At 34.7% G+C, this 14918-nt stretch overlaps 1 protein-coding gene across 1 annotated transcript; it reads left to right on the top strand.

The window, feature by feature from the left end:
* Positions 1 to 4652: 4652 nt before the first annotated feature.
* LOC140148159 (uncharacterized) lies at positions 4653 to 12844 on the top strand. Its single transcript, XM_072170021.1, has 5 exons — positions 4653 to 5284; positions 6373 to 6512; positions 8297 to 8398; positions 9511 to 9684; positions 9924 to 12844. The coding sequence occupies exons 1-5, from the start codon at positions 5200 to 5202 to the stop codon at positions 10143 to 10145; spliced, it is 723 nt and encodes a 240-aa protein (XP_072026122.1). The 5' UTR covers positions 4653 to 5199; the 3' UTR covers positions 10146 to 12844.
* Positions 12845 to 14918: the final 2074 nt, after the last annotated feature.

The raw sequence follows: 14918 nt of genomic DNA, 5'->3' as shown, positions 1-14918 counted from the left end.
TGTGTGGATGGCAGGGCAAACCATTGCATGGTATTATATATATATATAGTTCAGATAGACTCACATAAAACATATCAACCTTGACTTTTCGCACTTCGGAATTTTTGTCACGATTTTCGGTGTTTTTTTTCGGAAATGGAGGAGTTTTACTAAGTAACACCAGGACTTTAAACTCATATTGACCTCTCAATTCCGTGGGTGTACAGACCAGGCTATTTTAACCAAAATAAGTCCAGATAAACACAAAATAAGGACAAAGACCCGGTGAATAAAATATTAGGACCGGAACCTGGACCTGGAGGACTCCTAGGCAATCGGAAACCGTCCACAAAACACAAGACTAGGACTTCTATGACAAACTCGCCGCCAAGGTCCCTATTGATGTCAGTGTAAACATAGACTAAACATGGCAAGATGTCAGCAACCTCAAGTTCGTCGTCAATTTCATAGACGTATACAGGATTCTGTCACCGGACGAAACACGATTCTTGTCGAGACGCGTCGAGCGAATCGTGGGCGAATTTCGGAAACCAGAAATGTAGGCACAGACATAATGTTTCACGAAATCCGGAGAGATTCGTGAGGAATTATCGTTAACGCCGCGCCGGTAACGGAAACTGGGCGGGAAACTGGGAAACTGACCAACGTCACATACATGTAGGCCGTACACCGAAGATCCGATGATTTCTTCAAAGAATGTGAAAACAGGTCTAAATGTAGAAAGGTTAATATGGCATATCTTTATTGCAGAGTTGGGTGAGGAATTTTTTTGTTACCCCTATATGCCCAAATGGAAATCAAATGGTGAGCCCCTTACTACTCGATAGTTAGCATATATATGCTTAGGGCCTACTATCGAGCACTTTTAAAACATGCAAACATGAAGAGCCCCCAAAAGAAGTTCTGTAAACTCATGCCAAAAAAAAATTAAATTGTTTGATGTCCACAGATCACTTTCAGAAGTTGGGTCGGTCGGTCGGGAAAAGGTTTTTTTTTCTTTTCGTTTTTTTCCCTTCCCATATAAGATATATCTTTTTTTATCAAGTACCAAAAGTATTATGTGAAATACTTGTTTGTCTGCCCGTTTGTCTGTAACATAACTACTGACCACAGAATTTATACCAAAGACAAATTCAAGGTAAACCATATACTTGATTTGATATATAGGCCTACATGCCTGGCAGACTTAAGGGAAGGGGTATGAACGTTTGGACAGTATTTATTGTGGGACATTAGAGCACATCAGACGTATCGATTTGCATTCTGAATACGAAGAATGTCATTCTGATATCAAATAATTTTGATTTTTGAAATTCGCAATGTAATACACATTTTATGGCAAATCATTAAAAATTGATATTTTTGATATTTAACAGTACTCTAGGAAGTAACCTTTATAAACCTGATGATTTATATTTAACGTGTATGTAGGTGGGATGAAAAGCCGACGATCAATTGAAAAATTTGACCTTTCGTATTGAAGATATGGATTTTTTTTTTCCCAAAACACCAAAAAAATTAGGTCTTTTTGGGGAAAAATCCATATCTTCAATATGAAAGGTCAACATTTTCAATTGATCGTCGGCTTTTCCTCCCAGCTACATACACTTTAAGAATATATCATAAGATTTATAAAATTTACTTCGAGGACTGTTATATCAAAAATTTGAAAAAATTTGTCATAAAATTTGTATTATATCGTGATTTTCAAAAAATGAAAATTATTTGATATCAGAAATACATGCTTCGTATTCAGAATGCAATTCGATACGTCTGAGGTGCTCTGATGTTCCATAAAAAAATACTGTCGAAACGCTCAAAACGCTCATTCCAGATCCCTTAAAAGTACTGCATTTTTAAGTTCAACAATATTTTACTTGTGCAGACGCTGAGGATGATAATACGAAAAATATCGGAACCCCATCCAGGGGCGACTGGACAATGGGAAACATGCAGGAAATGGTATATTGCAACATTTCTTTTATATCTTCAGTTTTTAGACAAAAGTTCATGATTTTTTTTTTTTTTTTTTTTTTGGAAAAAAAACACCTTTTCCAAAAAAAAAAAAAAAACGGTCGGTCGGACGAGGACAAGCAAACAACTTTAACCTAAACAACTTTTGGTTCTTTTTTTTTTTTTTTGGCCTCATGTAAATTTGCTCTATAAAATATCAAAATGCAGCGCATCGGCGATCAAATAATAATAAATCTAGAAATAAAACGCACTGATATTTCAAATTAAATAAATTTTCATGCTATAAATAGCCGCGCCTTCAGTATATTTTTGGGGCGCCCTCTACGGAGGCGTCCCACAATATAGGCATGTACTTGTGAGTAGCTTCTAATTTCAGTCTTACTAGATTTACTCCGCAATTGTTGTGCTATTTTGCTAAAATTATGCCCTTGCTCAGAAATAAATCCACAATATGCTTGGATTTTATTTTATTATTGTTTTCTGTTATGCACAGGATAAAATGGTGTGCGTATATTCTTTGTTTAAAAGACAAAATTAATGGATTTGTAAAACACCAAATAAATCGAGACCTTTGACCTTTGTAACCACTTTGACCTTTGTAACCAGTTTACCGCCTCTTAGAACCCGATAGACGGTGACCAACACTATGGATTACAATAGCCTAATCTGAATGGCATAGTCCAATAAGCTCAAATAAACAATCATAGTGCAAAATTTGACCTAACTTGCAGAGTATGAGTTTTTGTACCCAAAGTTTCAAAGTCAGGCATCTTATCAAGATCAAGATAGTGATAGTGACATAACAATTAACACGCTTATCTTACCAAGGTCTTATCTATCTGCATGGTAATTGGAAATATTATTATGGTGTAGCCTATTTGTTTTAAGGATGAAACAACTGGCTCCTTTTGCATGGAAATTAGAACAAATTACTATACAAGCTGTATCAAAAAGTTTGGTACCCAGCAGTTTTGATAGTAATTGAAAAGCCTGGTTCTTCCAAATGCAATATCGGGTCCCCTTAAAATGATAAAATGATCAGACCATAAATCTTTTGTGACTGTTTATGACATTAATCAACAAATTATGCGGATCCTAGATGTGTCGAGGATGTTATGTTTATGAACAAAACGTTACGTTTGTATTTTCAACATTGTTAATCATTGCTACGTGTATGTTAACAAATGAAAGTTCTGTAATTATTTTAATTCTTCAATGCTAAGTTAGTAAGTATTCTTTTGGATATCATCAAATTGTAAATCTCTAGTCAGATTTTCAGTGTGTTAACAACTATGTATCAAAGATGTTACGTTCATGTACAAAACATTAACGTTCTTATCTTGTAAACATTGTATACCCATATAGCTACTTTTGAAGAATGAATGTTCTGTAATTGTCTTTTATCCTTCATCTCTATTAGATTTTCAGTGTATTAGCAAGTAGATGATGTATATGTATCACAGACGTTATGATGTATATGTATCACAGACCCGGGACCACAGACGTTATACATTCATAAAACTTTTCTTTTGGTCAACATAGGGGTAGATCCTCTTCTATACTATCCATCATATACCCCCTGCATAACGAAATTCAACAATATTCAATATCCAAAGCAATATCATCACTACAATATGCCCCAAAATTGAACTCCCCACCCCACATAATCGCAAATTGACACGACAGCTTCATTCCAATTCAATTTATTTCATCCAAAACGGTCCTGTGATACACCTTCCCCAATCAAACACATTTGTCTTGCATTTGATCATCTTCTACTCTTCCCTAGACAAAATCATTATGATACCAAATCCCCGGGACCAAATCTAAACACCATGCCATGGAATTCACCATATCACGTCCAAGCTCACATAATTTGGGCGCCCCATTCCTTTTTTAAAGGAATTTTTATTTCAAATGTATCAATTATTCATAAGGTCTTTCCTCGACTGCAATCTATTTTTGTAAAAATGATGTAATTTTCTTCTTGATTTATGGGGAGATAGGGCTATATACATATCCCATGATACAAGTGCGATATTGTATACCGTAATTCCCTATTTATAGTCTTATTAATTTCAAAAAAGAAGGAAAAACAGACTTAGTGTCAAAATTCAAAATAATTATTAGAACAAAATGACGACTTTATTCAAAAATTACCGTTAAAAAATGAGAGACAGTCAACTCAATCTCTCCGCAGCCTCTGTTTTTTTTTCACTTTTCAGTCGGTATGCATGTACACCCGAGAACACATGAAGACCAGCCGAAGACCAGCCTGTTTCATCTCCTTTTTTTAGGCAAATGCAAATATGCCGGAATCAATAAAATATTGGAAACCATGTGTCAAAGGAACGAATACCAGTCTAGACATTTTTTTATTTCATTCAGTGAAAGAATTTATATTGGTTTATATATTGCATTATTGTACTTTATAGCATTATTGTACTTTACACCCGGTCACAAATCGGCAACCAATGAACTGACAGAGTTGTAAAGTCGGCAGCAGTTCATTCATAAAATAAATAGCTGAGGCTATAATAAAAGTTGATCGGGAATCCTCAGTATGACTGACCTTATTATGTGTGGGTGTGTAGTGTAAATACCATCACCAGCAGCCTAGCTCTCTCCAAAGCCGCAATCAAACTTCCGGAACGATTTACTTGGCACGCGTATGCAAATCTTATCCAATGGCACTCTGGGATATCATCAAGTCACTGGCATGCCGGTACATGTAGTAGTCAATCATTACGGGAAATGCCCAAGTCTATGCACAATGTTTATGTATACACACAGTAATAGTCATAGTAGCGCAATACAGTGTGATTTCTTCCAGAGAAAAATGATGACGTACTCCATGCAAATCACTGAGAGCAGAAGCAAGTCGGACCACGAAACCGGAAAAATAACAGGCTCCGGTAGCTGACCGCCCTCTATCTATACGAGTGACAGGGCATCCCTTGACAAGTGAAGTAATTCATATTCATTCAATGAGTAATGAGTAATTTGGGTCTGACGTTTTCCCCGCCCATCACAGTCTCAATAACCTGATAAATAAACCCCAACTTCGGTAATCCTTTCATACTAACTTGAAATCACCACACGGAATACACTACTTGAGAAAACTTTTTACCTCGTATAATTGTGATCAAACTCGCTATTCGATATTATTTCATCATCAACATTTCGCAACTCCAGTACCGTTCAGTGATAATATAAGGAATATTTATGCAACTATTTTACACTATGTTTCCATCAATGACTTTGCAAGTTTCTACTAGAGTAACTACTATGGCGTGTAGCTGTGTTAATGGTAAGCAATTTTTTTCAAGTCGTTCACTACTTTTATAATTTTTCAAATTTCCCGCTGTTGTTTACATCGCATCATTTCTAAATAAAAATGTGTCATCAACAGAGATGATTCAGCACTGACGAAATATTGCTCCATTTGTGTTCTGTCATAGCAGAACATGTGTCAAAAAGATTTCGGCAAAACAAGGGGGATACTTTTAAAAACTGAATGCAGTTTTATTAAATAAATACGAGCGAGAATTATATGATTCCCATGCATTTTAAAAGCTATAATATGAACTTCAAATTTCTTGTCTTGTTTGCATTTTTTTGGGCAGCACTATAGCTATGTGGTAGTTTTGACATAATTTGATTAAAAATGTGAGATAAAAGTTGAAAATTTGGCATAAAAAGTGAAACAACTTTTTTATATGATGAACATTTGTGAACTTAGTTCATAATATTTACTAATAGATATACAAATTGAGCTCAATTAAGAGTCAATTGCGTCAATAGCCATGATAGCATATGCACGAGGATACCATGCAATGTGTGCACATCATCACGTGCGTTCGTTACTTTATTTTAAGTAATGAGCGTGCGTTCATTACTTAAATTTTTAAGTTTAACTTTAAATTCATAGCAGTATAAATGTAACTTGGTCAAATTGATGGAAAGCTGCATATTATTATTATTAGACCAAACAAAAAATACACATTCAAAAATCTTTGGTATATGGGCTACATACATGCAACCAATGACGATTTCATTTTTTGTGTATTAATTATGCTCATAATTAATTAGTAGCCAACCAGTCTGCGACAAATAATCTTACATCATATTCATAATGACCAGCCCCTAAGCATATTCTAAGAACTGGTGATGATGATGCTTAGCTGCATCACGCAGATGAAGGAGGAGCACAGAATTAGATGCTATTTTATTTTTGTTTGCGCATCATATACTAAATTTTGTACACTTCGTCACTGCCAAATGAACAACGCCTTTAACATAATCAAATTCGTATTTTCTTTGGATCTAATTTAATTTCCACTTGGGTGTTTCTGATTTTGTATACTTATGCGTTCATTATTTGTTATTTTTCTTCAGCTATTCTTCTCATCACATCGTTATTTGCCACTACATTACATGCAGCACCAACAGTTAGTGTCCACCACGCGCAATTCTGGGAGTTAATGCATCATTCAGAAAACCTTTTAGAAGTACATCATACCGTATACAACGAATTCGTAAGTATTTAATTTTCGCTTATCGTCCCAAATTTTCTGCTATTTTACCCGGCTATTTTATAGGTAGCGTTAATTACTTTTTTAAATAATCATCGCCACTTTTTATTCCATGTAATTATTTGTATACCCGGGTTAAAACAGGCATGCAAACTTGTCGGGCGGCGCATATATTCAGCTTGGCATGCGGCGCATACCGATTTAGTATTTGCTTTTTCATTCAAAAATTCCACGCGTGAATGGGGTATAGGAATGTTCATTGTCTCCCATTCAACTTCATTTAATTCTTTAATCATATTCCATCCTGCATACATTCTTTCCTAATTCCAACTTTGTAAGAAGCTCCATACCGTACCAGGATGGGGTTTAAAACATAAATTGTTTCAGAACACGTGGGTGCAGTATAATGACAGCCATGTACCTAAACTTGAAAATGACAATTACTTGTCCTACATTAATTGAGTGGTCGTGGTATTAACAAGTGAATAAGTCAATTAGTTAAATTAGGATGACCATTAGAATGATGATTAACCTGTTTGGTATTGCCCCCTTAAGTGCTCTCAATCCCAATCATTTAATAACATTAAAGCGCATTGTTACACATGACAGCATAACTTCATGGCACCGGCTTACCACAAGTGTGGCAATGGAATTTTCTCTAAACAAGCAGTAACAAAACATGAAACGCCGCGCGTTCGCGCCTGCCGTGTAACAAAGATATTGCACTCAGCGTGTGCAAAACTTTAATAATAGCACCGGAAATATTTAAATAGAAAAAGAAAGGAAAAGTCGGTATTGAGGTTTTAGAGATCGGTATATGAATACCTAACTAAACAAACTGAGTGAAAAATTCCGGAACTTGACACTTTTACAGTGTAGGCCTACTCGGTGTAGTCAAATCATTGCATCATTTTGACTTGCACATCCCGGGCGCGGTAAACGTACATTAGCAACAAGTGTATTCACGTGGACGTACAATAATGGGATACATGGCATTTATGCATGATATTAATTAGACAAGATATCTTTGACTGCATTTTATTGTCTTCGGTTCGCTGCAATCAGTGACACGATATACATGCATAGAGATTATTTTATAGGTTTATTTAATCATTACAAACTTTGAAAGATAGTTGTGTAAATTAATGGTAAAACAATTAATTATTTCAACACATCTGTATATACTAAGGGTAATGTCTAATGAAGTGCATTATGGCAATCGATAGATTACATGTTTTAATACCAGTCCACTAAACCATGACAATCATAATATTCGAAAATCAATGTTTGATGTAAAAGAATTTGCGGTTCATTTTCCTATGCCTTGGAATATAACAGTGAATCGCTATACATAGCATAAACACAGACAATAAAAATATTATGTCAAGAATGTGTAAATTGTTAATGCGCCAAAAAAAGGTCAGATACCAATGTGTAAATCGATTAAGGTGGTCTCTTTGGTTATAATGACGCAGGTTGTTACATGTTTAAATCAATGCAATGAATTGGTCGAATTTTGCACCAACTTTGTCTAGAGTAGACCCTATAGGCTATATCATTTGCTAAATTTGTGAAGTTAAAAAGAGCCTGAAGTCAATACCAATTACACGCGATGTCAAACAATTATTGATACCAATTTGAATAATATGTGTATAACAAAAAAGTAAATCATATGAAATTGACATTTGTATGTAAAATGTGTGTTGAATCGAGTTAATAGTAATCATCGACTTCACATTATTTATAGTCCTAACATATTTCGCCACATTTTTTGTTTTTCTTTACAGAGATCTCAAAGATTACGACCAGACACTGTCCTAGAAAACATGAAGATCGACGGTTTTCCAAACTTCAGACGTTTATCACAAGTCCAGAGAATAGAATTAGGCGTAAGTATTCAAATATTTTGTAAATAAAAATATGCCACATTATTAGCATCATTATGATATGGCCCTATAGCGGCTGTCATAATATTGGCCCACGCATTTCATATACTCGCGCCCACTATAATACTTTATAGAAATAGTTTGTACCCAAGTTAATACGTGAACCACGTGTAAAGTGAATTTTATCTATTGTTACTCTAATCGCTAAGGGAAACCACAACAAATAACAACAAATTGAAACAAGTGGCCTAAATGTCAGTTTCTTTCACAAGCTTTGAAACAGGTACCAGGACAGTATATAAATAGTAGAGGTAGGCCTATATTCTATCTGTGGAAGATATTGGTCATGGGTGCCAAGGCTGGGTCAGTTAGCCCTGTGACGTCTTGCCAGTGTCTTTGATATTTTTGTGTTTTTGGCCCAGCTTTTCAATGTTTTTTAGTCATTTTCATTGATGTAAAAATGCTCCCAAATGACTTGTTTGATAATGTTTTAAGGCCTATAGAACTTGCCGAAGTTCCGAAGCACCTTAGTTCTATATATAAATTGAAATTCACTAAAACTTTAGGAATCGCCATTTACTATAAACTACTAGTACTATTATAATTATAGTAAATCTTTTATAGATTTACTACTTCTGGGTACAAATGACGTCACAATCCAACATCGGAAATATAAAACCACTGCCGCTTTTAAGGTAGCTGCACCATTGCTGGTCCAAGAACTACAATAACAAACGGGTACTGTAAACTTGCCGTTACCATAGCAAAACACAGATCTTTTGATGTTTTGTAAACGGAACTTCAGTAGCCGCGGGGTAGTGCAACCAGGGTGCAACCAGGTACTTTTTGTATGGAAATTATTGGAAAACTGCTTGGATTATCATTTGTACCTCTCTTTACCAAATATGGGCATCCCGTGAGTCCCATTTCTTATCAAATCCCGCGTCCGTATAATCTTTGCTCGATTGTATAATTTAAAACCTCAATTTTGTCCGGGAAATTTCGTCATTGAATATATCCTTAAATGAAATAAAACACCAATGCGAATGCATCAAAACATATATATGCACACGTTATTCACTGGGAAATTCCCGCTATCTTTTACTTTATTACAGATGAATGATCTGACGATCACGGATAGAGACTTCTTGAATTTACTCTTAACAACGATGCGACATGTAGAACAAGACGAAATCTTATACCCAGGCGCAGAAGTAACAGGATTTTTGGAAGATTTCCAAGACATCATTACACATCTGGAATCATTATTGCAGCACTTGAATGCTTGGGTAAGAAATGTTATTTATTATTATATTATATTTTTGTCCACAACAAGAAAAAAATGATCATGATTTGAACCCGTGACATCAGTGTGTGGAATTTTAAGATAAAATCAAAAGATGCGTTTCAAGATCGCACGATGGTTGTTACCAAGCTTATTAGGGGTGTCTCTAAATATGGAATCGTGTATGTTTTCTAAGTCTCTATCGTACTAATTTATATTTTTTGTTTGTTTTTCTTTCTGCAGATTGAATTAAATGGCATCGAAGGAACTAATCACCTTACCATGGAAACAGAGTTGGCATGGCCCACTGTACAAGAATTTGAAAGAACATTACACGCACTTTATATCTTACAAGAAATGGACCGATTCTTACCATATTTTAGAATGGATTTTACTCGGTTATTTTACGACATTGCCCACCCATCATCATTACGAGCTGAGAGCGCGTCTCAACAACATAGTTAATATATTATCTCAACAATGGACTTGATATTCATCTATTTATTAATATTTATTTTTCGCCAACAGTATGATCAGTACAGTATTGTTTTTATTAAATTACCAACTCGTCTTTCGGTGCCAATTAACGGTCATTTCTAATTTACGATGAGTATGTGCTACTAGTTTTCACGTAACTGAGTTTGACCGATACTCCTTGCAACTTTTATTGTTGTTTTGCTATGAAGAGCCGTTTAATAACTTTTATTTACCACAAAATTCCATATTTATCCAACCCTCAATCGGTAAACTCTGGAACATGCAGGAAATGGAACACGATTATGATTGGATAAAAGTTTTCACTGCAAGCGGGCGCTATTTCATTTTGGATATCAGATAGAATATTAAACGTCTCTTCGGTGGACCAAAAATGTCGGTAATGACTTTGGTCGTTATAGAAAACCTCTGTTTCCCATGGTAATGTGGGGAATTCATGAGAACAGTACTGTGAAGTGATATTCACTCAAAACCTTGCAGCTATACTTCGCTTTTCCAGGAAATCTAACAAATTTGGCTTTGGGTATTTGGCATTATTCGGCATTTATCAGTGCAGTCTAATCATAAATTATTTAAATTACATGATTGAGTTATCACTTAAGCAGTATCTTCGGTATGAATAATAGTCATACCATATTTCACTCAAATCAAAAACAGAATGAAACGTTTGATAGCAATAATTGACATTAGGATATTGCAAAAATATACCCAAGTTGCGGCTGATGTATGTTGCTCCAATTGAGTGACTTATGTACATATTGTATCATAAACAGAGAAACCAAACCCGGTATCCGGACTGGTTTGATATATTTTTATACTGTTTCTATTGAAGAAATGTTATTTATTATTAAAAATGTGAATGTAATAATTAATTTATACATTATTTATAGATGATAATACCAAGCCTGGTGCTTTGTAATGTATTCGTGTATGTTGCCCTCCTGGTGAGACATTTATCGTTGTGACGACTGTCCCAATCGGGTTACCGTAATTTTCTTGGTGAAATATGACAAACGGCGATATCTCCGCCGAATCCAATCGTTTTAGTCAAGTTAAAAATGTTGAAATGACAAGAGATTTAAGGACATAAGAGTCTCATTTTAATTGGGTTTAATATAGGCCAACATGCATGTTGTTGAAATACTACTTGTAGGCCCTATAATATCTATACTAGTAGCCCTAGGCACTAATTATAATGAGTATAGGCAAGTTGGGACAGTCGTAATTTATTTTACATATTCAAAGTTTGTGTATAAAATGTATTTCAGATTTGCCAATTTTTGTATTCTATTTGTAAACCGTTCAGATCAGAGTAATGATATAAAATACAATGCAACTTATGTTTTCAAAGTAATAATTTATGTATTCGTAAAAGTTTTTAAATGTAAGTTATGTGTGATTTGTCGTAGGCCTATGCACCCGATTCCAAAATACTTTATAGGCGTTACAGAAACCTAATCACTCACTCAACCGAAATATGTGACAGAATCACAGAAAATTTTCTTAAGTGACAAGTTCAAACAGGGTGACTTGAAATTCTGAAAGCATCGTGTATTAAAAACAAAACTACGCATTGAAGAACACTATAAGAAAAAGTGTCGCACGTTTCACAAGACATTTTGGTGTACAGAAAACTTACAATCTTTACACATGTTAAAAATTTTGCTTGTTTTATTTTTTTTATATTTATTTTGATCTGTTTAGCTGTTTTAATGTTTTCTTATCCATGTAATGTTTGTAGATATTATACAAATATTAACTGTCTATGAGTGCGATATTCGAATAAGACAGTGGCCTATATAGATATAGGCCTACATCTTTCACCACGTGGTGTGATTTTATTGAGACTTATATTTCGAATTTAAGACAATTACAAGTATTTAAGACAGTTAATATTTGTTTTATATCACTCGTACATAAATTCTCAACTTAAACATACTATAAAGATAGGAAATACACTTTTTTTATCGACAAAACGCCATGATTTGTCGTGACGTGTCCCCGGGACAGTGTCCACCACAGCACGGTGATGGTAAAACTATCACCCGGAGCTGAGAGGCTGATGGTAAAAAGATAAAATTGAAATCAACCAATGAAATGTCTATTTATGTATGAGTAATATATAGAGTATTTATCCCAAACGCTTGACACGTTGTCATAATGCATAGTAGTGCTATAAAGTTAATTTATATTACAGAAGTAAACCAATGTGCGGCTATTTTAGATTATTTTATTTTATTATGATGTAACTTGTTTTAATTTAAGGGACCAAACTTCAGATATTGATGAATTTTTGAATAGTTGTTTCTTTTTCGTGACATAAGATAAATTATGGGCGTATACCCCAGGTTTATACAAATGTATTTGTAAATTTGAGAATTCGCCTTTTGTTGTTGTCGCACCCTATATGCAGGCATCACTGTTCAGGCCCCTTACTAACGACACAGACTTCCAATTGGTCGAAAGTAGTTTTGTACCAAAGTTTATTAAGTGTTAGTCTTATCTCCGACCTCACACTACTTATTTATCTATAAGAGTATTTTTATGCCAGACTTATTTATTGCTATAATGTATTTTTTAAGTTATTATTGAAATGTTTGTAATGTCTTTGTTGGTATAAGAAGAGAAGAGCTAGAGATGAAGAGTAGAGAATAAAACTCAAAAATCGACATCTTTGTTGTAGTTTCTATCACTGTTTGCTTCTATGGACCATATAAATAATACCATGATCAATTTTATGATGATAATAATTATGATATCAATTTAAATGGATAAAACAAAACATAAAACTTCACTCCAGACAAAACTCATACCGGAAAATCATCAGGTTCTATATTGGTATACATGCATGGATGGGAGGGGGTTATTCTGCGTATTTTAAAGGGCATTGAGATATTTTAAGTTAAACAAGTTTTCGGCAATAGATTTGGAGTCCCTTTATATACACATTTTAAAAATTTCGAACGAGGAGAAATCAGTATGGCATGTCACCTGATCACATATTTGTCATTTAGTGCCTTCAAAGACACACTGCATTCTCTCTAAATGTGAAAGAGTGAATCAAAATTGTTGAGTACTTATGGACTCCGAAAAGAGAAGTAAATCATTCCAAAATTTGTGACATTTTCACTCCAAAAGAGTGAATTTCCAAGGGATTGAAATGTGACTCTTTCAAGGAGCCATAATTATCATAATTATAAACTCTTTTGGTTCACAATTTACATGAAGCATGTTAGCATCCAGAAAAAGTTTGCCACAATACCAAACACATAGGGCCTACATTACATATACCAACATTAAGGGATCTGGAATGAGCGTTTTGAGCGTTTCGACAGTATTTTTTGTGCGACATGAGAGCACATCAGACATATCGAATTGCATTCTGAATACGAAGAATGTCTTTCTGGTATCAAATAATTTTCATTTTGTGAAATTCACGATATAATACAAATTTTATGACAAATTATAAAGTTTGATATTTTTCACATTTTTGATATATAACAGTCCTCGAAGTAAATTTCATAAATCTAATGACATATTCTTAAAGTGTATGTAGCTGGGAGGAAAAGCCGACGATCAATTGAAAATTTTGACCTTTCATATATTGAAGATATGGATTTTTCCTCTAAAAGACCTATTTTTTGTTGTTGGTGTTTTGGGGAAAAAATCCATATCTTCAATACGAAAGGTCAACATTTTCAATTGATCGTCGGCTTTTCATCCCACCTACATACACTTTAAGTATAAATCATCAGATTTATAAAGTTTACTTCGAGTAGGCTACTGTTAAATATCAAAAATATCAATTTTTAATCATTTGCCATAAAATGTGTATTACATTGAGAATTTCAAAAAATCAAAATTATTTGATATCAGAAGGACATTCTTCGTATTCAGAATGCAATTCGATATGTCTGTTGTGCTCTAATGTCCCAGAATAAATACTGCCCAAACGTTCATACCCGGTACCCTTCCCTTAAATCGCGTGATGAGGAAAAAGAGCATACACTGAGATTGATCCTGGTACAAATCCAAGAATGAGCAAGATTAATCCTAGATGTAATGACTTGAGTCTTAAACCTAGGCTCCAAACCGATAAACCCACACGCACATCCACATGCTAATGCAATTAGGGGGACGTGTCCCCGTCCCCTCGCTTTCGCCGCCTAGGCCTATATAAAATCGCAACAACGTATCATGATATGCCTACGTAGGCCTATTATTTATGTTTCGCCAGCATGCAGCAGCAGTATTAACCACGAAGTAGGCCTATACGCTTTTATATTTTTCATGTAATTGAGTTTTATCGAGACTTGTTGCAACGTTTATCATTGTTTTGATATAAAGAGCCGTTTAATAACTTTATTTACTACAAAATACCATTTTCATCCAACGGTAAATAATTAATTCGATCACCAGGAATATTGGAACAAGTTTATGATTGGATAAAAGTTCCCACTGCAAGAGGGCGCTATTTCATTTCGGATATCAGGCACAGGGCCCTGATCAGACAGATCTGAGATAGCTGTCAGCTGTGCAGCGCAGACTAGACGTATAGACCCTGCTATAGTACCGAAGTGATGACGTCACAGAAAACTTTTTTTGCATTTCAGCGTTTTTAATACCATGTATATGTTCGGTGGAGCATGAAGAAAACATCCACAATCCAAATTTGGTGGGAATCGGATCATGAGGGCCCGAGATATGGCCGCATGCATACCTAATTAGCCCCATTGAAATCAG

The sequence above is a fragment of the Amphiura filiformis genome, chromosome 3, assembly GCF_039555335.1.
Source record: "Amphiura filiformis chromosome 3, Afil_fr2py, whole genome shotgun sequence".
NCBI lineage: Eukaryota > Metazoa > Echinodermata > Ophiuroidea > Amphilepidida > Amphiuridae > Amphiura > Amphiura filiformis.
The sequence above is the reverse complement of the archived record's forward strand: the minus strand, read 5'-3'. Positions and strand labels throughout refer to the sequence as shown.